Source organism: Rattus rattus, chromosome 2 (assembly GCF_011064425.1).
Source record: "Rattus rattus isolate New Zealand chromosome 2, Rrattus_CSIRO_v1, whole genome shotgun sequence".
In the NCBI taxonomy this organism is placed as follows: Eukaryota; Metazoa; Chordata; class Mammalia; order Rodentia; family Muridae; genus Rattus; species Rattus rattus.
In genome coordinates, this window is record NC_046155.1 from 227,302,372 (window position 1) to 227,326,062 (window position 23,691).

General features: G+C 42.7%; 1 protein-coding gene across 3 annotated transcripts in view; it reads left to right on the forward strand.

Annotated features, from left to right (window-relative positions):
* Stxbp5 (syntaxin binding protein 5) overlaps nucleotides 1-9,517 on the forward strand; it is a 143,521-nt gene extending 134,004 nt beyond the window's left edge. For all 3 annotated transcript variants that reach the window (XM_032894986.1, XM_032894987.1, XM_032894988.1), the window contains 5 exons: nucleotides 1,156-1,395; nucleotides 2,157-2,526; nucleotides 2,870-3,035; nucleotides 4,589-4,700; nucleotides 9,249-9,517. In XM_032894986.1, coding sequence (XP_032750877.1) covers nucleotides 1,156-1,395; nucleotides 2,157-2,526; nucleotides 2,870-3,035; nucleotides 4,589-4,700; nucleotides 9,249-9,502 — 1,142 coding nt within the window. In that variant the 3' untranslated portion in view covers nucleotides 9,503-9,517. The remainder of the gene's footprint in view (nucleotides 1-1,155; nucleotides 1,396-2,156; nucleotides 2,527-2,869; nucleotides 3,036-4,588; nucleotides 4,701-9,248) is intronic.
* Nucleotides 9,518-23,691: the final 14,174 nt, after the last annotated feature.

Consider the following 23,691-nt stretch of genomic DNA (forward strand, 5'->3'; position numbering starts at 1 on the left):
CTGGAGAGTCTTAATAAGAATGAGAGCACGATTCAACAGACAGATAGAACCACTGCCATTGAGTTACAGCTGTGCCATATAAAGTTTGAGTTCTATGAGCACTGAGAAACTTAAGGTGGAACCATCAGACTAGTTACATGGAGAGGAGAATGTGACTTCAGAATAACAGAACTAGACTGGTGACAGAAAAACAGGAACTAGCCCTGAGACAGCACGTGGCCTCCAGCTCCTATGGAGGTAAACAGAAAGCATGGGACCAGAACTCTGGTTTGCTCCTTAAGATAACCTTAATGTCCTAGTATTAGTAGGATTTAGTGCTTTGTCAATGACACAATTTCTCAGGAGACAAAGCAGAAAGCATTTGGTAGTGCAGTTAACAGAGAAAAAAGCCAAGACTTGAGATGGGATCAAGAACAAGAATCTAGTGGAGAAAAATTAATGAGCACAATCTTAAAATAGCTACATCGGGCTCTGGAGATGGCTCGGCCAATAGGAGCACTGGCTCTTCTTAGAGAGGACCCACATGGCAGCTCACAGCTATCCACAGCACACGCACACACACACGCACACACAACCTCTACAGGCAAAACACTAATGCACACGAAATTAAAATAAAGTAGCCGTGTCCTCACAGACAAGCTTCGGTAGAGAAATGTGAGCCAATAGTGAACCAGATACCAGTTCCATGTTCGGAAGCTAGATCTCTTAGATGAATGCTGTTTGTGGTCCAGAAAGGGGAGCTACCTTTTGCATGAGTTTTTGTGGCGTTCGTGTGAACAGACAGGGAAGCAGAAGGAGTCCCACCTCGAGCACATCTAGATGCACTGTGTACACGTAACAGCTGAGAAGACCTGAACACTCGTAGTTTTATCAAGTCGTGAATTGTGATGCCTGGACATAAGAGCCCCATGGGAACAGTCGGTGCCAGCACCAGAGAACACGCACTCAGGGCTTCTGTGGTAGCTGCCCTCCTCACTTCTGACAATATTTGTTTATTTGCATTTTACATTTAAGCAAAGGGGAAATTTTATTAACGTAATTTTTTTCTTTCTTTTCACCTGAAAGGACATTAAAAGCTTCGTTTGTTTTGTTGTTGTAACAACGAAAAGTGGTATTAAATAAACTAAGGCAACCCCACATTTTAACTCATTTCAGATGTGAAAGACAATTCCTTCAGCAGATCTCGGAGTTCAAGTGTGACCAGCATTGACAAAGAGTCCCGGGAAGCCATCTCTGCTCTTCATTTCTGTGAGACTTTCACAAGGAAGGCAGACTCCTCCCCCTCCCCGTGCCTGTGGGTGGGAACCACGGTGGGAACTGCCTTTGTCATCACGCTGAATCTCCCCCTGGGGCCTGAGCAGAGACTGCTTCAGCCAGTGATTGTGTCTCCAAGCGGTATGTATGGCCCGGTGCAGCATGCAGATGTGCGTCCCACATGACACATCCTCTGGCTTCGTTAGAAACTCCAGCTTTTCATTTACTGATTTAAGCACTGTAAAGACAAGTGATATTAGTGATAGATTTTATGGTGGAGAAGTAGATATTCTAGGGCTATGGGGAAGGCTCACACTGTACAGTCATTTGCCACTCGAGCCTGCCAACTTGTGTTCAGTCCCCAGAACTCAAACCAATAGAGCAGGTGACTCACGTCTGTAACAGTAGCACTCGCATGCCAGGATAAGGGGTAAGACAGGGAAACTGGCCCAGAGCTCTCCGGTCAGCCAGCCTGAACTGCACAGCTCAGGGAAGAACAAGGGGCAAAAGGGACCCAACTTCCAGCATTGCCCCTCATTTCCACAGGGGCCTGTGTGCACAAATTAGTCTTTTTTAATTACAATAAATTTTCTAGTTCTACATTTAAAGAAAACAACATATTCACTTTTTAATCTGCAGGTCAGATATATATGTGTGTGCAGAGTTCATTCTCTAATTGTAAATTATTAATGTTTGACATTTGTGTTTGGAGCATGTAATAATGACACTTTTCAGACTACTGACCACGTGGCTTGGGTTTTGGATTTTATCAGTGACCGGCTACAACATATCCAGTGCATTGTTGAGTCAACAGATGTGTGTGGATTTAGTGGCACAGGTGGAATAAGCATATTTACTCTGAATTTTAAAATGGAAGTATATACTAAACTTCTACATTCTAGGTACTATATTGAGGTTAAAAGGTGCAATCTTGAGAATGGCATTTCTGGATGCCACGGGCTGCTTAATGCCACCTGCATACGAACCCTGGAAAGAGCACAACGTTCCTGAAGAAAAAGACGAAAAGGAGAAATTGAAAAAGCGGCGACCTGTCTCAGTGTCCCCCTCCTCTTCTCAGGAAATTAGTGAAAACCAGTACGCAGTGATATGTTCTGAAAAGCAAGCAAAGGTCATCTCACTGCCAACCCAGAACTGTGCATACAAGCAGAACATCACTGAGACGTCCTTCGTGCTCCGTGGAGACATTGTCGCCCTGAGTAACAGTGTCTGCCTCGCCTGCTTCTGTGCCAATGGCCACATTATGACTTTCAGGTAAGAATGAGGTCGCCCCTTAACACACACAGGATTCCTGCTTGGATCGCATTATAAAACTCAGCTCGAAAAAGATACTGCATTGCTTACACACTGAGAATCCGTTTAATTGCAAACAAGGATATGAGAAGTACAGATTATATTTTCCCTCTCTAACTATATAACAGTTTAACAGTGCCAGCGATTTCTCCTTTTCCTGTCATTATGTTCTGGGCCAGCATTCAGAGCAGTGGTTCTGAGCGTCCTGTCCTCATATATCCTGTCATTGCACATTGTGCCTGCACTGTAGCACCTATAAGTGACTCGTGGCTTATTACCAACAAATTATTTATTTCCCCTCAAGTTTGCCGAGCTTGAGGCCTCTGCTGGATGTCTACTACCTGCCCCTTACCAACATGCGGATAGCCAGGACGTTCTGCTTCGCCAACAGTGGGCAAGCCTTATACCTTGTTTCACCTACTGAAATCCAGAGACTCACCTACAGTCAGGAGACGTGTGAAAACCTTCAGGTGAGCAGCAGAGCATCAGAGTGTCTGTAGAGCGTGAGGGTCCTCACGTCCGTCCACTCTTCATGGGAATGCACATGCCACAGTGCAAACCCAGAGTCCCGTTGCCTCCGGTCTGTTTCATCCCACTCTTACCCCGAGCTGGGCTATGTAGGTGGCTTTCCTCTCCGTGGATAACACACTTAGGGCACAGCCATTCCTTTTCTCTGCCTGCTCCTTAGTGGTCCTCAGCGCACCCTTCTGCCCTCATGTCATCTGTACAAACATAACTTTATAGGCCAGGATAGAATCTAGAACTCACAAACGAGGGAAAAACGTAATTTTGTTGCTCTAAGACTTACTTTATTTGCACAGTAGATCACCAATCTGCATTTTAGCCCCAAACTGTAAGACTCTTAAAAGGAAATGAATGGGGAAAAGCTCACCCTGGACTAGGCAATGGTCCTGAGCCACAGCCCAGCACTTCTTCCTGCCTGTTGTAAAAACACGAGTCGGTGACTTCAGAGTAAACGTTTTCTAAGAGTGAACTTTTACTAAAGTAAACTTCCGGTCTTCTGAACACAACCACGTAAGAAGCTAGGGCACCGTAACTGGACTAAACGTTGGCGAAGCTTTCTTCTGACCAAGCTTTGTGTTAGGTGAAGGACTCCTTCCTTCCTCTCTGCATCTCTGTCTCGGTGCCCTCACTGAGGCCGCAGCTAGAGTGACAGAGTGGAGAGGGCAGACCGCGCCTGTTCCCAGTCTCGGTGGGAATGGTGCTGGCAGTCTGTGTTCTCTATTTGGTAGCTCCTTGGCCACAGGTTTGCTATGTGTTCAGTGTGCTTCTTCCAGCCGTGGCCACTCCCTCTTGGTGGCCATTCCTGTCTCCAAAGTTGTCCTTGTTCCTCTGTTGAAGACGGTTGGCAGTAGGGTCAGGGAAGACTTGACCGTGTAGGAGCCTCTCTTCCCTCTCCCTAACATGTTTCTGAAATCCCACATGTCAGGATGGCGTTTGTGAAACTTGCATGCTTATGAGAAAAGAAATTGATGTGTTTCCAGTCAAGATCATAATTCTGAAACTAAATATGGCCCCTGCTACACTGAATGCCTTGGCCTACAGGTAGAGAATATTCTTTCTAGAAGAAGGTGACCTGGTTGTCAGGCAAATTATCAGTTCTCTTGAATTGAAATGTTTTTGAAAGTCAAATACTCACTTGTCATGCCAGTGCAGTCCTGGGACTTAGAAAAAGATCTTGTGTCCCAGGCTAGCCTGGGATATAGCAAGACAGGCTCTGATACAAAATTTATATCACCTCATCCTCTAAGCAGGCGTGCTGTCCTGTGCCTGATGCAAACAAATAGTGGGAGGAAGAAATGGCGAATTTGTCTCAGTAAATCTGGTCTTGGAAACTGACTATTAGAGTAGGTCCCTGTGTTCCTGAGGTGACAAATATGCTTCTTACCTGCTGCTGAATCTCAGGGGATCGTCACCACAGTTACAGCATTTGCAGTGCTGACCTTGTTAATTAATTCTGTTTCCCTGAAGCATTAACATATGCTTTGTTCTGATTTTGAAGGAGATGCTTGGTGAGCTCTTCACGCCTGTAGAAACACCAGAAGCACCAAACAGAGGGTTCTTCAAAGGCTTATTTGGAGGTGGTGCACAATCTCTTGATAGAGAAGAACTGTGTAAGTTGGCTGACGTCCCTTTAAGACAAAAATATTCAATCCACATAAATTTTTGTTACATGTATAAGTTATGCTTTTTCATATTCATTGCAACAAAAGGTGTAAAATTATTTTCTCATTCTGCCTTCAATCAGGAAAATAATTTTCTCAGGCAATCAAAATCCGCATAACTTCAAATGGCACCAGGGAGAAAGCAACAGAGAGGGAGAAAGCCAGCTTTACTGGGGGGGGGGGTGTATTTTTTTTCCCACTACTGGGAGTTGAACCTGGGGCTTTACACATGCTGGGCAGGCCCTCTCTGGCTGTGCTGTAGCCTAGCTAGAGCCTTGGAGGCTTACAGCTCCAACCCTTGGTTACCGACTGTATTCCTGAACTGGGGGAGAGAGCAGCCTGCTTTTGGTTTCTTGCCTCAGCACCTGAGTGAGGAGTGACCAAGGCGCCACTGCCCCCTCCAGGGCAGAACAGTCTGTAGCTACGTTTTTTACAAGTACTGGATAAACCAGTATACAAAACCTTAAAATCAAAACTTTATCAAGTATTCTTACCTCCATCACTGCTGTTGTACCACGAATCTGCTGATCTAAAACAAGCTGGCTTACCAGGCTTCTCGGCTTCTGTTCTGTACGCAAAGTAAACCCAGTTTCTCCTGGTGCCATCAGCACGATGTTCGTGGAGGGCTCTGCTCAGTCTCTGGAGGTCATCTCTACTCCTTAGCTCCTGATCTCCTGGTCACTGTGCAAGGCAGTGTCACCTCTCTGTGGTTCTGGATCCACATCTCTCGCTGCCTACTGAAGCTCTGTGCTCTTTAGGAGTCCCCTGGATGATGCAAGGTAACCAGTCCAGGTCCAGGTCCTTGGCCCAACCACTTGTGAAGCTCCTTTCCTATTACAGTGACACATCACTGCCTTCCAGAAATTGAGATGTAGCCATCTTGAGGAAGGGAGCATTTTTCTGCCTAGCAACAGTTATTTGTTTTTAGGAAAAAAAAAATGAGAATTAATTTTGGTATAAGGGGCTTGCCTACCACACACAGGTTCTGATTGAATGAAGAAATAGAGGAATGGTTGGGTGGACAGATGCGTGAATGCACACATGGCCATGAAGTAAATGTTAACAGAAATTCAAAACGTCCATTGATGATATTAAAATGTATAACACTCTGTTGGGAGAAATAAAAGAAGATTCCAATGAGTCCAAATGCTGAGTTCACGGACTGCACGAGTCCCCCAAACCCTGGTGTATGCCTGTGTTGTGTGAGAAGTGCCTCCTGAGGAGATGTGTTCATCCCAGAAAGGAAATCCACCACAGACCAATGCAGCAATCACACCAACGTCCAACGTGGTTAATCAATGAGTTCTTCTCGGGTGTTACTAGTACCTAGGCCTATCAGTAAGGGGTTTCTTACGGGAGTGAAGGCAACCGGGTGGTCCAGAAGTCTCCTCTCCACAGCATAGCTGGCCTGTCTTCTCCGCTCTTCTCCACAGCATGTGTTAGTTCCTATAAAGCTGGAGAGAGGACTTAGAGACTGTGTCTGAGTTCCTGCCTACCTAGGCGTGAGGTGTTCTTTACCTCCTGGGTCCCATGTGCCTCCCTGTCCTCTAATGGGATGCTTCAGTTCAAGGGAACCGCTCAACAACAGCGTGTATGTGTGCATATCTACACATATGCACATAAGTGATGGCATTCTAATCCAAGTCCTTTCCCCACAGTGTGGCAAGTGGTAAATTTATGCAGAAGTCAGAGGGGGTCTTGCCCCTTCTTTTCAAATTACAGGCACAAAACAGTACAATCATACAAGAAAAATGTGTGGTTTACGTGTGTAAACCAGAATGGGAAAAGTAAAGGTGTCTGTATTTTCATATAATAGAGTCTTGATTATAGAAAACCAGTCAAAAATAAATAAGGCTGATAAGCAAGTTAGCAAGGTAAAAGGGGCTACGCTCTGTCTCTGAAGGCTGCCTGGATTCCTCTATGCTAACAAGTAATCCAGAAGTGAAATTCAGGAACAGTTTCAGTTATCTCAGCTCTTAGTCTGAGTCTGTGCTGGCTTCCTGAAAGCAGTAGGGTGGGCTTCCCTTACGGTTGGTTACAGGGGTGCCCGGGGAGCCTGGTGTTAGCACTTCTCTGCATTCTGCATTATAAAATCAACCACTGAGAAATAACGTCATAAAGAAGCAAAAGATTCTGATTAAAGTTCGAGAGAGTTATTTAAAGAAACTAACAGGTATACGGAGCTCCTTCCCGTGTTCTTAGGTTTACGAACTTGTTTTATCCTGCCGAGGTATCAGCACTGCTCCTCAAACCAATCTGAACAATCCCCATTCGACTCTGGATTTTTGCATAGTATAATAGTTAACTAAAATTTACATGAAAATAAAGAAGCAAAGATAACACTTTCACATATAGAAGAATCTCATTTTTCCATAGTTAATTTTATTTTTAATGAATACTGTAGAATGGAATCAAGGGGGTGAGTAGCTTCCACGTGGCCATCACAATAGTTCATAAATACAGTGAAGGACATAATAAATGATTATGTGTCAATGAATGACTTTTAAAATAATTTCTGTATAAGCTCCCTGTAATAAGCATTCTTTTGAAATATGTGGTACATATGTTGTAGTTTCTCTACTGCATAACACCATGAAAGAATTCTTACAGCTTCCCCACAGTGACTAGATGCCATCAATGGACTCTAGCTCACTATTCCCTCCTCTGTGGTGAAGGCCATGGGACATACACTTCCCATCACAAAAGTCACTACAAAGTTATAGTCTGTGAGACAGTGGATATAGCGTGACATACAATAGAATTCAGCTGAGAGTCCAAAGTTAGCCACCAGCATTTTTAGTCATTGGTTTTCCTCAAGGATGCTGAGAAAATCCACTGGTGACCTTTCAACAAATTACGTTGACATAGCTATTAGGTGTTCATATGGGTAAAACCAAGAACATGAAAATTCAGTCAAAACAACCAAGGACACATGAGAGTTCAAGCACAAAGCTCTTCGAAGGAAATGAAATAAATCTCTGTCCCCTTAGTCAGAGGTTACCAGATAGTTCATCTAAGCCACAAACAACCAGAGAATAAATGAAGTAAATTGTAGTTTATCTATGTGAAAATGTTATGTTTCAAAAAATATAAAAAGCAAGAAGAGAAGATGATAATTCAAATAACGGGGCAAACTACCTACATACCATTTGTGATGCCTGATAAAGTCTACATCCAGAATGCACTAAGAACTCATAATTCCATAGTAAAAGAATAAAAAGCCCAATTTTGAATGAATAGACAGTTTAGATTTCTTAAATGTTTTTGATCGGATGTCCAACATCATTTGTCATTCAGGAAATAATATGTGCCAAAAGCCACCATGTTCACTAGGACAGCTGTCACCAGAAGGGCACACAAGCACTGGGAGAATGTAAGGAAACCAGCTCATGTTGCTGGAGGACATGAACGGGCGTGTCCTCTCCAGAGAGCTGCCCCCAGACCTCAGAATCATCAACATGAGTTCCCCAGTGTCCCAGAATAGTTCACAGCCATTTTATCCCCAGGCATATACACCCAGGGCAACTGAAAACACACGTTTACACAAACACTTCCACAGATGTTCAAGGGATCACTATTTATAACAAGCCAAAAAGCAGAAACAACCCAAGTCCATTGGTGAACGAGAAGACAAACAAAATGTGATGCGCCGTTAAAATGATACATGGTCCAGCCCGGAGGAATAGCACTGATGCTTGCTGCTGCACAGAGAAACCAGGACCGCATCTCCAGTGGGGGGAGTCAGCGCAGAAGGCCACAGGCTGTGCGGGTGTGCTTATATGGAATATTTACGGTGGAGCTAGCGTAGAGCAGGGGAAGGAGAGTAGACAGTGAGACCAACAAGCCGCAGGCTCCTTGTGGGCCATGACGACATTCTGGGACTGGGAGAGAGAGTTCAGGGAAAGAAATGGAACTACGAGGCCATACAACTGGACTCTGTCCACAGAATCTGAGATTTGCTGTGAGCGGGTGTTAGATAATCAGGGTCTGGGTACTGAAGGGTAGGGCAAACAAACTGCTTTAACAGGAAAAGTATGGTTTGATAGATTTGAAAAGCGAGAGCATTAGTAGTCCGAAGAAAGTGTGTCTCCAGGTCTGAGCCACCAGAATAGAAGCAGCATCTTTATAAAGTAAGTGTGGAACAAGACACTAAATCAAGTCTGAAACTTTACCCTAACTGCAGTGTTCGCCGCCCAAAAGGCAGTTTTAGTTATGAAACCTAGCAGCGGCTCGAGTCCCTCAGCAAATGGCTAGCTGGCCCTATTTCTCCAAATGTCCGCCGTGTGATCTGGGAGCATGTAGGAGGTTCAGAATGGTGCACTGTAGTTTTACATATTTGGAAAAGCATCTAGAAAGACTTTAAAACCACACAATAAAGGTATGTTATAAAGTTGAATATTAATGTTCTGGTTACATTGCCAAAAACTATACTCAGATGTTGCCATATGGTGGGACTTAAATTTATTTCTTTTTCTCCGATTCACTAAAACCTTCCAGTTGGAGAGTCATCCTCGGGAAAGGCATCAAGGAGCCTTGCACAGCACATCCCGGGTCCTGGCGGGATCGAAGGTGTGAAGGGAGCCGCGTCGGGAGTGGTGGGAGAACTGGCCCGAGCCAGGCTGGCCCTCGACGAGAGAGGACAGAAGCTCAGCGACTTGGAAGAGAGGACCGCAGCCATGATGTCCAGCGCAGACTCGTTTTCCAAACACGCTCACGAGGTATGCCTGCCTCACGGCCACCCAAAGAGCTAGACAAGCAAATGGGGGCATCACTGCATTTTGTACATTTAGTTATTTCTACGAGCACGTACTTTGTATAATTTCAAATTCCGATTTTTACCACGAGAGGGAACCATACAGGAATTTGGCAGGAGCTCCTGACCTTCCCTACTCTACCTTTTGAAGGAACACAGCCACCTTCAGGGACCTTTGTGGGCAGTGTAGAAACTCTGCAGCTGTTCAGCAGGGACCTCAGTAAAAGCACCAGCCGTCCTTAAGTCCTCGGAGTCTGAAAACACCTTGTCCTAAGAAGGAAGTCAGGTGTTCCTGGATTCTTCCACGTAGATCTGAGTAACTCAAATCAGTTGTGATGTTGGGTCTCGTGTGTCTCATAGACTAACACATAAGGAGTGGGAAAGCTTTTGTGGGAGTTCACAGACCTCAGAACAGACGCCAGGAAGCAAAGGGATCCCTAAATGAGGTCCACACAGCTGTATTTTGCTGACTGCTACAGGTCTGTATTGATAGTGTCTGGGCTGTAGGGATGGATCAGCAGGAGAGTACTTACTGCTCTTAGAGGACCTGCATTTGGTTACCAGCATCGCTCAGCATCCGCATGGCAGCTCAGAGCCATCGGCAGCTCCCGGTCCAGGGATCAGTCCCTTTCTCTGGCCTTGGAACTTAAGGTGGTTGGTACACATACAGAAACTCAGACAGAATAAAACCAAAGCAAAACAAAATCTCATGCACATAAAATAAAAATAAACCTTCAAAATGGTTTCTGCTGAGCTTTAAAGCCCTTATGCAACCCCTCATTATTATTTTGCAAGTGAGCGACTCCTTCATGCTTTGGACTTTGGCTTCTCGCTTTTGCTTCCTGGACTGGCCTTTGAGGATATCTTAAGTTCTTGCCCAGATGAACAGTATCACCGTTATTTTCATCTTTGTCCCTCTACTCTCTGTAATATGAGCATTCCTTTAGTTTTTCACAGTAGACATCTCCTCTTTGATTGCGTTATATGACAAAGATAATTTGACCTGGAAGAAACTTACTTAGAGCGTCTGTGGGAGTCAGGGTGCCCACAGGTAACCCCAGTGTAAGCGAGTAACTCTCAGTGTAGGGCGGGGTTTGTGTTGTGACAACCATGTGCAACACAAGCCACTTTCACAGAATCTGCACCTTCCAAAGGCACGACGCACGGTTACTGTTCCCTTCTACAGACGCGGCTTCTGCATACTCGGGAGTCTAATGGGGATGGCGCGTTGATGTGTGCTCATGGACTCTCGGATTCAGATTGCCAGGCCAAAACCCAGATCCACCATTCTACTAACCTTGAGTGAAACCTAGAGGCCTCAGAGTTTCCTTATAAAATGAAGAGGAAATAATGCTCACCCCAAGAACTGTACAGAGCAGTTGAAATTGAATAGGAACTTTTGTCACCTGACTGACAGCAAGGGCTCAGTAAAGTTGAAGTGCCATAGTTCTTCTGCCTTCCTCTAGGTCTTTAAAACATTACTTTGAGTTCTGATTAGGAACATGGCGGTTGCTTTATTCTTCAGTTATCGCTAAGGCACTAAACTTTGTCATACCAGTGAAACAGAAATTACAGTACGTGTCAGAAACTGGAGCACCTTCTAGGATAGTTTTTTAATGAATATAGCCATTTTTATCTAAATAGAACAAGTCATGCTACTTTAAATAAAGTCAAGTAAGCAAGGTATAATGTCAGTTCAGAATGTTCCAGAATGCTATGCTTTATATACCAGTTATACGTAGTTTTTGAATTTTGAAAACATATTTCTCTTGATTTTTCTTTCTTAGATGATGCTGAAATACAAAGATAAGAAGTGGTACCAGTTCTGACAAGTAGCACTCAGTAAGTCCAGCTTCAACCAGAAGGAAAAAGACATTTCCTTGTTGAGGTCACTGATGTATTTGGGAAAGATAACATACAAGGGATGCACACTGCTGACAGCGTCTTTCCCAGCACAACCATGCACTGTTTTACCTCAGTCACACGGCTTTAACCGAGAACAGTCCCCATGTGTGCAAACCAGAGCATATGGTGTGCGCCGGCCGCCTGCGCATTGACAACGGAGAACTAAGTGGGGTCCCGCTGACAGATGAACGGACAGAGGATGCTGAGACGTCCGGGAGGGCTATTCCTTGGATCATTCCCGTATTAAACTTTCATATGCCAAAAGATTTTGTGCCGTTGTATCTGCCGTCAGTGTTTGATCCGATGTGGGGAGAGGCAATAAACCAGAAGTTGTAAATCTGCGAAGGTCACATTTGTGTCTGGACTGCATGGTGAGCAGCTGTCTGCACTCACTCGCCCTCTCTCAAACAGACTGCTCATCAGTATCGTTAGTGAAAAAGCAACAAACGTCCCTTCTCCTTAGACTCTGCTGAGTGCTGGTCTCTAAGGAGTCGAAGAAGCACACACAGAGCTCGTGTGCGGGATCCTCTTCTACTCTCGTTCTTACACACCGTGTTCAGTTCCTATGTTTTCAAAAGCAAAACAAGGTGATAGGTCACTTGTCGTGGAAAGGTGTGGCTCGTGAGTGAGTGGCTCATCTCTGGGGAGTTTCCATGCAGTGGCCATGCAGAGTGGAAAAGTGAGAAAACCTCCATTGTGGCGAGGAGAATTCTTCAATGTCTTTTGTCCCTGTTCACATCAATTCAGCTAAAAGTAGACTTGACCAAAACAGTTACTAGTTAAATTTGTAGGAAAGTTGAAATTGGCTAAGTTTTTAATTTTGCTTGAATTTTTATAAAATGTTTAACCAAATGTTACCCTTGCATTATTTAATTAAAATTGCTAAAACAACGGTGTTTTATCATTTCAGTACCGTGCTCAGCTCCCTTTTAAAAATGCCCTTCATCTGCTCACAGTTCCAGTACACTCAGGTGAGGAGCCAGTTTAATCTTAGTGCACACGCTGCCGCATGGAAACCTGCAAGTGTCTCTTGTCCAGTTACCCAAGAGTCTAGTCCGATGAGCTACAAAGTATCTCCCATAGAATACATCGCACCTGTACATATCCTTCTGAAACACTAAAAGCAAAAAGAGTTGTGTTCACTTCGGTAACTTCATTTCTCTTCTGTAACCAAGCGTGCTGGGCATTGGAGGGCAGTAGACACCGAATGATTGGTTCAGGCAGTGAGTAGGGTGGCAGCCTGAAGAGGAAGCCCCGCCCCCGCTAAGCTAAAGCTGCAAAGGAAGATGGGAAGGGAAGTGGGGGCGCGAACATTACATACTGTCTCCTATGACAGGCCCTCCCGAGTCACTGCCCTTAAAAACGAAGAGGCACAGGTTGCTGGGAAGCACGGTTGTTTTCTGTTGTTTTCTGATGAGTAAAGTCCCTGCGAATCACCCTCAATTCTCAGCCTGTCACTTGCCCGTGTCTCTTTCACCAAGAATCCTTTTGTTTACATTTGATAACGTGCACTACCAGATAGAAAAGTTTACATCCAAGTTTACTTTAAATAGCATCAGGTAAGGACTAAATATATGTGATAAAGAGAACTGATCAAGATAAAAATGTTTTTAAACTATAATCATTTTTAAAATTTCTGAATCTATAGAAAGTGAGAAAAAAACATTCGTTTCATGTCTGTTCTCTGAACATTCAGCAATTTACGAATTGCTTAATTTGCATTACATATTGTCCATTAAACCCATGTTCCATGGTACCTCATTGGAAGAATTGGGTCTTTTTTTAAAGGTATAGTTTTATGAATATCGATAGTTGAGAGTTTTAAAAAGTTGAAAAGTACTGAGTGCCTGAGGCACTGCTCGACTCTTGTGTGGAGCCTCAGCTGTTTGATTCGTTGTATTATTTGTGTATCAGATTCCTTTCTACGGTCGTTTTAACTGCTGTAAATAAGATGAATCAAAGTTGTAATTATTTACTAATAGAGAAGTAGATAAGTTTACCAGAGTTGGATTTTATAAGAACATTTTAATTCATTATTTTAAATTATCTGTTTTTATTTTAATTAATCTACATATTGTACACAACAGTCTAAGAAACCAGGACTAGAAAGTGCAAAGTATTTTTAAGTAGAGAGTATGAGCTTCCCAGAGCTGCGCCTGATCGTGTAAATAAGAAAGTTCCAAGTGATAACAGGGGACGGACTGTAGTCTGAAATGGTCCGCCTCCTCCCACCCTACTCCTGTCTTTTTGATGCAAAAAGCAGTAGCCACCAGCAAGCCAAAGTTTCAGGAACTTTAACAAAAACAAAACAAAACAAAACAAAAAAAAAGTCAAAATAAAAAATATCAAAAAATGAAAGTGTGTGCATGTGTGTGTGTGTGTGTGTGTGTGTGTGTGTGTGTGTGTGTGTTCTCTGCCCTCATTTGTCTTTGATTCTAAAATTTAAGTATTCTTCAATTAATTTTATTATGGGAAGAGATTTCTCTGTATGTACCACATAACAAATTCATTTCCTTTTGCAAACTAAAAATCAGTCCCTGTTTGCCTAAAATGTTGTTTTTTGAAGTATCTCATCTTGTCAAAATCTTTATGTGTTTGATTATGACAACACCTGCTCACATTTCAGCCATATCACTCCTAAAAGACGGTTACAGATTTTACATAACCCGTTCCTAATTCGAGGTCTTCATAGGAAAACACTGCTATGTACACCTGCATATCGTTGGAAGTACGCTGCAGTTCCACCCAGAACGGTTCCTGACGTGGTCACTTAGAACTTCTGGTGGGTTCTTCTGACTTCTGACGTTAGTTCAGGCAGGCACTTGTGGCTGTGAGACAGGTCTGAAAGAGGGCTTGTGTTTAGAACGTGGGCGGTGCTGGGAGACAGGTGAGGGACGGAGGGGTTTGCTCCAGGTTTTACCCTAAGTCCTGTATTCGAATCGTGTGCTTTTGCTCAAGGCATTTCGCATGTGACATTAGTAAAGCTATCTCCAAAGGTTTTTTTGTTTGTTTGTTTTTGTATCTGTTTTTCTTTTTTGTGGCAAGGATTTATCTTAACTTGGGGGATTTTGTTCGTTTATATGTTTCTGCGAAATAAAGAGCTCTGAACTTTAAACCTGAATTTTCCGCACTTCTTTAGGTCATGGCTTCTTATTGTCCTTTATTTAAATCTGCACTTTGTGGTTTAAATCAAATGATACATGTGTGTGCGTGAAACATACCAAAATCACGAATATGCTGCTAGCGTCACCCAAAACCAATCAGTTCTAGAACTTTTAATAGGGCTTTATATAGTTTTAAAGATTAAAAACAAATGGAATTATCTGCCGTGTGTTTTGGTGGTCTTGATCTTTGCTTTGACACCTTCAGAGCTGTTTGGAACCACACAAAAACATGTTGTGTTTATACACTGCTAGAAAGGATACCTTTAGTTTTAGATGAATTTTTTATAAATGTAGTCTTTAATTTTAAAAACGGTGAACTTGTTAAGTCAAAGCACCTAAAGGATGTATATTATTCATAGGAAAAGTTATGTTTTACCCTTAACACTAAGAAACACTGGTATCTCATTGAAGATACATTTAAGTTTTAAAAGACCACGCATTATTGAAAACCCTTCGCACATGGCAAAAGGCAATTATGTAGTTAAAAAAAAAAAACCTCTGCCAAATATTTTCAAATATTGATCTTTTTTGAGGGGAAATGTCCACAACAATAATTTCTAGAACTCTTCTGTAGATTCAGCTTACTGTTGGATGCCTATTTTAGCTATTGATTTAAAATACACACACACACACACACACACACACACACACACACACACACATGGTTTTCCAGATATTTTCTTCTAACTTTTTAAAAAATAAATTTCCAAAAATGGAAACAGAGTTTATGTATTTTTGTCAATGAAGGGTTTTTTTTAATTTTATAGTTTATACAATTTGTTCCTTATCAGTTTGATACTTAATCAATAGGCCGAGGTTTTCTTATCTATGTTTACTTTGGAAAGAACACTCCTATGTAGTCAGCGTCCCTTCTGTCTCCTTTCAGCGTTTGTTCTGGGTTGAGGTTGATGACCAGGTGGGCTTCTGATTCGGAGATGAACACGCAGCCGCGGGCTTTGCCCATCTCTCCTTCCTCTGACCCGCTGTGGAGTACTGTGGGCGTCTCAGCCTCTTGCTTCAGATGCTGTGAGGGTTCTGTGGGAAGAAATCAGTTGTAAATGAAAGCAGCGAAGTGAAGTCGTAGCTTAACTTTTCTGAGAAATTGAATGATTTCAGCAACGTCCCAATTCTGGTCTGAAGTCACTGGTTCAGTTCTTCATGAATTCAGCACTGTCTCTAGAGTTGCTGAAGGGCGACCTCTTTCTATGCCTCGGAGAAAATGGTATTATGCTTCTGCCGGGTTTTTTTTGTTGTTGTTGTTTTGTTTTGTTTTTGTTTTTTGTTTTGTTTTTTGTTTTTTGTTTTTTGTTTTTTTCAGTGAAGCAAATAGTTTAAATCTTTATCATCTATAAGGTGTAAATAAATATTGTCAACTCACTGTAGGTCATTTGACTCAGGCGTTTAAAATGGAGGTAGGTTAATTGTTGTAGAATTCTACTTATGTGAGTTTTTTTAATAGCATTTGTATTTTGTTATCTAAACTTTGTTTCAATTGAAAAGAGTGTAAATGTGTTTCAGGCAGACTTAGGATACACTGAGAAGTAATGCAAAAATAAGAAATAGTGGCTTCTTTTCTTTCTTTCTTTTCTTTTCTTTTCTTTTTCTTTTTTTTTTTTTTTTTTTTTTTTTTTTTTTGTAACTAGTTGTGTGATACTTAAGGTGTGACCTCTACTCAACATGGTAGCGAGAGTCAGGGTTGGGGAGTACTGTCTAGTTACACTTCATTTCATTGTAAATGTGTTTTTTTTTTTTTAAAAATCCCAATTATAAAATCAACAAATTTAGTTTCCTAGCAATGTCCATGCTGAGGGCAAGCATGCTTGGTCCAGAACGCTAGCCCGTGTGTCTACACCATATGCACTGTTTATCCCCTTCAGTTTCTCCTTACGTTTGCTCAGTGCAGTAACTGTTTCCAAGATAATTACTGGAATATGTTTTTGAAGTACAGTTTTTTTTAATTATCTGTGTAGTGTTTCTTTTTTTAAAAAGCACTATAGCAAATACTGAAAAACATCCTTAAACTTTGTAGTTCTTTTGCATTCCTGCACTTACCAGGAAAAAAACATACTGTCATCACAGCAATAAGGTTCAAAATTAGGTGATGAAATATTTTTGTAAATAAATACCACTAAGCTGGTATTTTAAGAATGTATTACCAATTAATGTTTCTGGAAAATGTTCATACATATGTAAATGAATTTCTTTGCTGGAGGGCTCTGATTGGGCAAAATAAAATACTCTAATCTCTTCTGAAACAAAAAAAAAGAGCCCTTTTTTCTGGAAATTTGTTTTAATGTTTTTTTTGAATTATAGAATTATCACATTAGTTGAAGAAAATAGCCAAAAACCATGATCACATTTCCAAATATGTATCAATAGGTAATTAAGACCACAGACACTAATTCTTGAAAGACTCATATCCTTGCTAGCCACATAGTAGGTGGGTGGGCTGGGATGGAGCCAACAGTTAGATCTAAATGCACACAAATAACCTGGGAGTCTTATTAAAATGCCGGCTCTGAGTCCCTGTGTGTGAGCAAGGGTCTGAGTCGACATCTTTGAAAAGCTCCACTAAAAACCACTGTATTTTGAACGTGCTTTGAGTAGTGAGGATACGGATATTTCCCTAGTTAGGATTTTCTAATCGATTTGTCATTATCAGTGTGTAGCTACCTGTACCAAAAATGAACATTCAACCCATGGATCTAGAATAAAGTCTGATGCTTGTTTCCAGATGTCTGCTTCTTAGTGTGATACAAAGCTTGCCCACGTGGGGGCAGTCACGTCTTGTACAAGAAGTCCTTATGGTAGTTTACAAGGGAGAAGGGCTTTAGCGATCAATTCTTTTTATCCGAAAACTTACGCAACGACACGTCATTTTATGTTACTGCACAGCAGTGCAGATCATTTCATGTTGGTCTGACTGATTATCAGAAGTTTTAATACTTTCATACTCAAGTACAAAAGTGAAAACAAGATTCCCTCTGTCTCTGGCCACGCCTTCTATTTGAGTGTCCTGTGTAAGTGGTACTGTGTCATTCCATGCTTTGGGGTAGAAGTAGCCTCCTTGCTCTCACTGTTCCTAGGAGTCTATAGGAAGATTCTAATTTTCTAACTTAAAGTTAATGCTGTTTGCAGTTTCTGCCTCAAAAGTTGCTGCCACGGGCGCTCAATTAGCCTCGGTTAAAGTGTGTGCTGTTGCTTCACAGAGGTAAGCACCTTTTAAAACAAAAAGCTCTCTGAGTAATGTGCAAACTTCATTTCCTCCATTTTGTCTTGCTGACACTTGACGTGCTAATCACTCTTAAAAGACAAACGTAAGGCAGGAAATGCATTTTATTAATAAAAACAAGTTTCAGACAAAAAAAAAAAAGAAAAAGTATGTGTTACCCAAGACACGTGAAGAAGGAAATACTATCAATTCCCCTTCTTGGGGTCTTCTCCTAAATACTGGGTAAATTTATAAATACCGCTTTATGAACACAATGTGATCCCTACTGCGTGCAACGTTCAAACCCTCAAAATCCACACCAATGAACAATTAAATGCAAGCTCCACTGGGCCAGCATGGCAATGGAGACAGGCAATCGTGTTGAGAGACCCCTGTGCTGTTGCCCTCGGTCCTTGTCCTAGCTGCCTCACTAGGACTCAGCCAAATCGTATCTGGGTTCAAAATCGTAGATTCCAAGAAATCCTGGCCCTGGATACTAAACTGCGACGAGCACACTTCTACAGGTGTAATCTCCATGACTTGTTAACCATAGCTACGTAACTGTACATGCTGCTAGATTAAGTCATTGCGCTCGGGTCTGAATAAGAGGATTTCACGGAAAAGCAACTGTCTAAATGCAGATTATCGGACCACAAGCCCCTGATCCTGCCCCTCATCAGAGTTTCTGTACAGGAAGCATGTGGGAAAGGGAGCTGCCGTGAGAATCTGTATTCTTCAGAAGTTCCTAGGTGGGTTGTTGTGCTAGTCCAGACAGCCCTGACCTACGGCCATGCTACAGAAGCAGTGTCTTGTGTCACAGATAATCAGTATAACATCTGAACCAATATAACAGACAACGCGGATGAGAGTAATTGGTACACCTCAGCATACGTACGAATACATAAACCCCTAGGAACTTGGAAAATATTCTCAAGGTTACAAAGCAGAACAAAACAAACAAACGAAACTTGGAACGTACTCTTCTTGTGCACACATCTCGTACCCTGACCAGGGCTCTAACATCTGAACCCTTGGCCAGTGAGTAAGTCCCAGCTCGCATGTGACCCATTGACTGGAGCTGATAATACCATTATGCTAAATGCCATGCCATGAGTCACACTCAAAAGTCTACAGGTCTATTTTGTTTAAATTTGAATAGTTAAGAGTTTTGGTGCCTTTTTAAATGCTCTAGAAATTAAATTCTTAAATTTTTATAGAATTTAAATTCATTATATATTTCATAACCTTACAAGAAACCTGTTGGGAGCTTTATTTTCCTGCTAATAAAACGTCAAAATATGCCTTTTGGAAAATGGGCAAATGAATCTGCCTCAGCTTTCAGGGCCTGTGTGTGCAAATGCCAAGTCTGTCAACCTGCTTAGACAGACCTCATTCTGTTTGTCATTGACACTAAACGCCCTATACCTCCTAACTCCCACTGCTCTGAGTTCAGAGTTTCATTAATTATAAAATTGATATCTATGCTGGCCTGACTTACTTCACATGGGACCCATAATTTCTAAGCATCATTAGAAGAACAGAATTTAAATATTAGGCCTTATATTTTCAAAATTAATGTGCCTGTGTATAGTGCATGTGTCTGTGTGTGGCTGTGTTCATGTGCACGTGTGTTTAGTGCATGTGTTTCTGTATTCATGCATGTGCATGTGCATGTGCATGTTTGTTCGTGTGGTGAACACTGAGGCAGAAGAGGGCATTAGATCCACTGTGGTGCATGTGTTTCTGTGTGCATGCATGTATGTGTAGTGCATGTGTTTCTTCATGCATGCGTGTGTGTGTGTGTGTATGTATGTGTGTGTGTATGTGTGTGCATGTGTATGTGTGTGTGTGTATGTGCGTGTGGTGAACACTGAGGCAGAAGGCATTAGATCCAATGGAGCTTTAATTACAGTTGTAAGCCACCTGACATGGGTGCTGGGACCCCAACTCTTTGTCTGGAAGAGCAGCCAACCACTGAGCCTTCTCTCCAGCATCCAGGCTCTATCACCTTAAAAACAATAATTCCTTAGAAGCTCTAGGAAAGAAATATGTTTTGAATTTGGAAGAATGAGTTTTAGTGTATGAAGACCAGCAAACCGGCATTAGTACAGCCATGTGCAGAATCAAAACCATTGATTATGGTCAAGGGTTCAGGATAGAGATATTACCCACCCACCAAGTGTTACCAACATAAACGTGCTCACAGCTGTCATCCTGATTTTCAGAATGTTAAACCATGGAAGGAAGCTTTTAACCAGGTAGCAGGCTCCGTTAACTATTACAGAACTGTGAGATGTCTGTGCCCGTGTACTCAAACAGCATCAACCCAATATTCTGCTCTTTCACGGAGACAGAAGGGAACTTGTAGACTTGGTCTCTCTAATGGGATGCTCCTGGCAGTTACAGGCTCTATCTCCACTAATGGCATGTAAGAGGTGGAAACTAGCTTCTTCAGAGTTTCATTCTCTTTGGTTTGATTATTTGTGACAGAGTTTTGCTGTGTCTCCCAGCCTAGTCTCCAACAGACTTCTGCTTCCGTATCAGGAGTGCTGGATGAAAGGCATTTTTCACATACACCTTAATGGATTCTGTTTCTTTCTAATATTTATTTATCATGTACATATCATACAGCTTTCTGCCTGCATGTATGCCTGCAGGCCAGACGAGGGCACCAGATCTCATTATAGACAGTTGTGAGCCACCATGTGGTGGCTGGGAATTGAACTCAGGACCTCTGGAAGAGCAGGCAGTGCTCTTAACCTCTGAGCCATCTCTCCAGGCCATGGATTCTGTTTCTTACTCCATTCTAAGAAGTTGGTAAAAGTCCACAATCTCCAAATCAGTTCTCATTGCTATTTTCCTTTTGAATGTTGGTCACCAAATATTCCCTGAGGACTTCCAAGTGCCAACGCCTTCAGCAAAGCCCTTCCTTTCTTCCCTTGACTGCAGCTCCTGTTTCTATAATAGGAATGCTCAGAGCTCTCTCCTGCAGCTCAGGTAAGAGATTCTGCTGGCTAACCCTGGGCAGCTGGATCCTTGAGGAGGCTTTCCCGGTCATCCCACTGAGCCATGCATCATATGTGGAATCTTCTCTTCCTTCAAAGGGGACCAGGGACTTGATCCTTCTATTCTTCCAATTGGTTCCACCACTGACCCTCCTTAGACCTAACCCAGGAACAGGCTGAGACAAAGCCCTGTTTTGTTTCTCTAACCAGAGAGAAAACCATCTGTATAGCTCTTACAGAGGACAGAATGTGTTTTTTCTTCGAATGCCATTTATAAAGTATCTCTTTAAACATACAGTTTGTCTGGTCTTAGAGCCTTGCTCTTCTCTGCTTCTGTGGAGTGCCCAGAAACTGACTTCCCTCTTCCCCCGAGCGACTCCCCCAACCCTTCTTCTTTTCCTTCTCCTTCTCCTCCCTTCTTCCTCCTCTCCTCCTCTTCTTCCATGAAATGTTTAAGATCCCTACTGTTTAGTAAACTGACATTTCTCAAAAAGCACTTCCCTTTCAAAATTGTCATCTGAATCACAAACTCTAAAAGTCCATCTTGAAATTCACTTCCCAGCCTTTTTGGTAACTTGCTGGCTTTCGATATTGCTTTTGGCCTTGAGACACCACTGTGCCTTGTAAAACAACTTGGCCTAGAGCTCACGGGCACTCTCACTTCAGCGCCCCAGATGCTGGCATTGCAGATGTGTGCCACCACAAATGTTTACTGGGCACTAAGATGTGACACCCTGTTATAAAACGTGGAGATAGAAATGTGAACTAGCTCAAGACCCCTCCTGAAACTTGGGGGCGATGAAGGTGGTTATTTTTATCTCTGTCTACTTCATTGGCGATAACACTAAATCCAGGGCAAAGGGGGAAGACCTAGGGAGCATAGGGAGCAAGGGATTTTTTTTTTTTCTGAGGAGAGTGGGGAGTGTAACCTGAAATCTTATCCATAGTATACACTCACTACACTTTTGTTTCCCCTCCCCCACATAGCGCTGTGCCCTCTGCTCCTCCTCAGTTACTCTCGCTCACTTTTGCTTTCCTGTTTCAAGCTTGACTCTCCCTCCGCGTCTTCTATTTGAGTTAAAACAGTTGCCCCTCCTCTCTGGTGAGTGTCTTTGCTCTCTTCCCTTTCCAGAATATTCTTCCCTTCCCGGTTCTAGTTCTGCTGCTTCTCCCCTAAACACCTCAAACTCCTTCTGTGACCTCTAGTGAAGTTTGGTTCTTTGACAGTGTGGCCCGTTTGCCCTCACCCTTGTCCACGGACTGCCCTGCTTTGCTTTGTTAACGTGCACTCCTTGTTACACATTCTGTCAGCCCTTTGCTCTTTTTCTGCATGCCTGGACCACCCTCTGTTTCACTGATCCTTTATGATCAGGCGACAGGGCCATGTTCTCTTTCTATAGCCAGAATGATGAATTGCTCCCAAAATTCCGAGCTCCTCAACATGAGAGACCCTTGTCTATCCTTGTCACACCAGCACCTACCATAATGCTAACCAAATAGAAAGCACTCATTAGTATTTTTCATAAGGTGTCAAAATTCAAGAGTTCTTATTCATGTTTGTTTACACTGAGAAGTCGTCACAACACCTGTGTGCACAAAAGGCTCTCTATAGTTCATATTTTATTATCTGTATGTCAGCCACAGCTGTTCAGGAGCTGTGGACATTTGGCTTGGCATGTCTCCAAAACTATAAATTTATGTTTTATTTTTAAATGCGCTAATACTCTATTGGAAGGCTGTTGATGATTCTGATTCTTAAACCTGGAATTTTTCTTTAACTTTTATAATGACTCTCACTTGCGTGTGCCTTTCTTGAGGCCTTCTTGGATGCTCCTGGATAGAACCATGTGGCCTCATGTGGACTTTACCTTAGCCATGAAGACTCCTGACAGCCTTCCTCTGATTTGGAGACATTTGAAGAATCTAGCACAGCACCATCCCTAGGTTTAGTTCTGGGCAACAGATGCAGTAAAACATGCAAACAGCTACGAATGGTGCTCGAAGTAGCCCGTGTCGGAGACAGGCAGGAAAGAAGGACAGAGAGCAAACACTCTTGGTGGCCAGTAACCCATGTAGCTGACCCATTCAACAGATGGTAAAGAAGAGAGCTCGGAGAAGCGCCTTGCGGTTATACAGACAAAATTGAAAGTGAGGGAAGAGACTACACTTCTCCAAGAGGTCCTGCTTACAGTCAGCTGCGTGATCGCAGTCTCCCTGGAGCCTGAGTGTGAAACCTGAATTAAGCCGTCTAGCAGCCTTTTCCCGGCCCTTGTGCTCCATCTTGAGAATCGATGAGGTGCTTAGCAGAATGAATGACACAAGGCTCTGCCGAGAAGCTGACAGTTTATAAGATGATACATCACAAAAGGAGCAACATTGCTAACTTAATGCATGCTCGACCTGCTCTTTCCATGGAAGCTAATGAAATACCACCGTACTTACCAATCAAGGAAGCAGTTTGTGAGAAATTATCATCTCCTATAAGAATTGATCCTAACCCTACAGACACACTATAAAGCACCCCTGAGGACTCACTGTGGGAGCCAGCTGGACACCTTGCTGTTAGCTGTAGAATACACACACGTGTGCATGCGTGCAATACTTGTGGGGCTTTCCTGACTTAGTGTGGGGCTTTGGTGTCTGGGCTTATTTTTATCATGCTATTTGATTTCTTTGTCCATGTGCAGATTTTCTTTTGCCTCTGAAGAAAAACAATCTAAAAGGTTATTGCGGGAAGTTATTTGAAAGGAAGAAGCAGCTGCTTTGGGCCTGGAGTGTAGCCTTGTGGGTGGCAGGGCATGCGTTTAACACGTATGAGGACCTGTTTTCCATTCTGAGAGAAGATAGAGTTTACATGGAAGATTAAAATACATGTATGGTGCTCTTTCTTTTCTGCCACCGC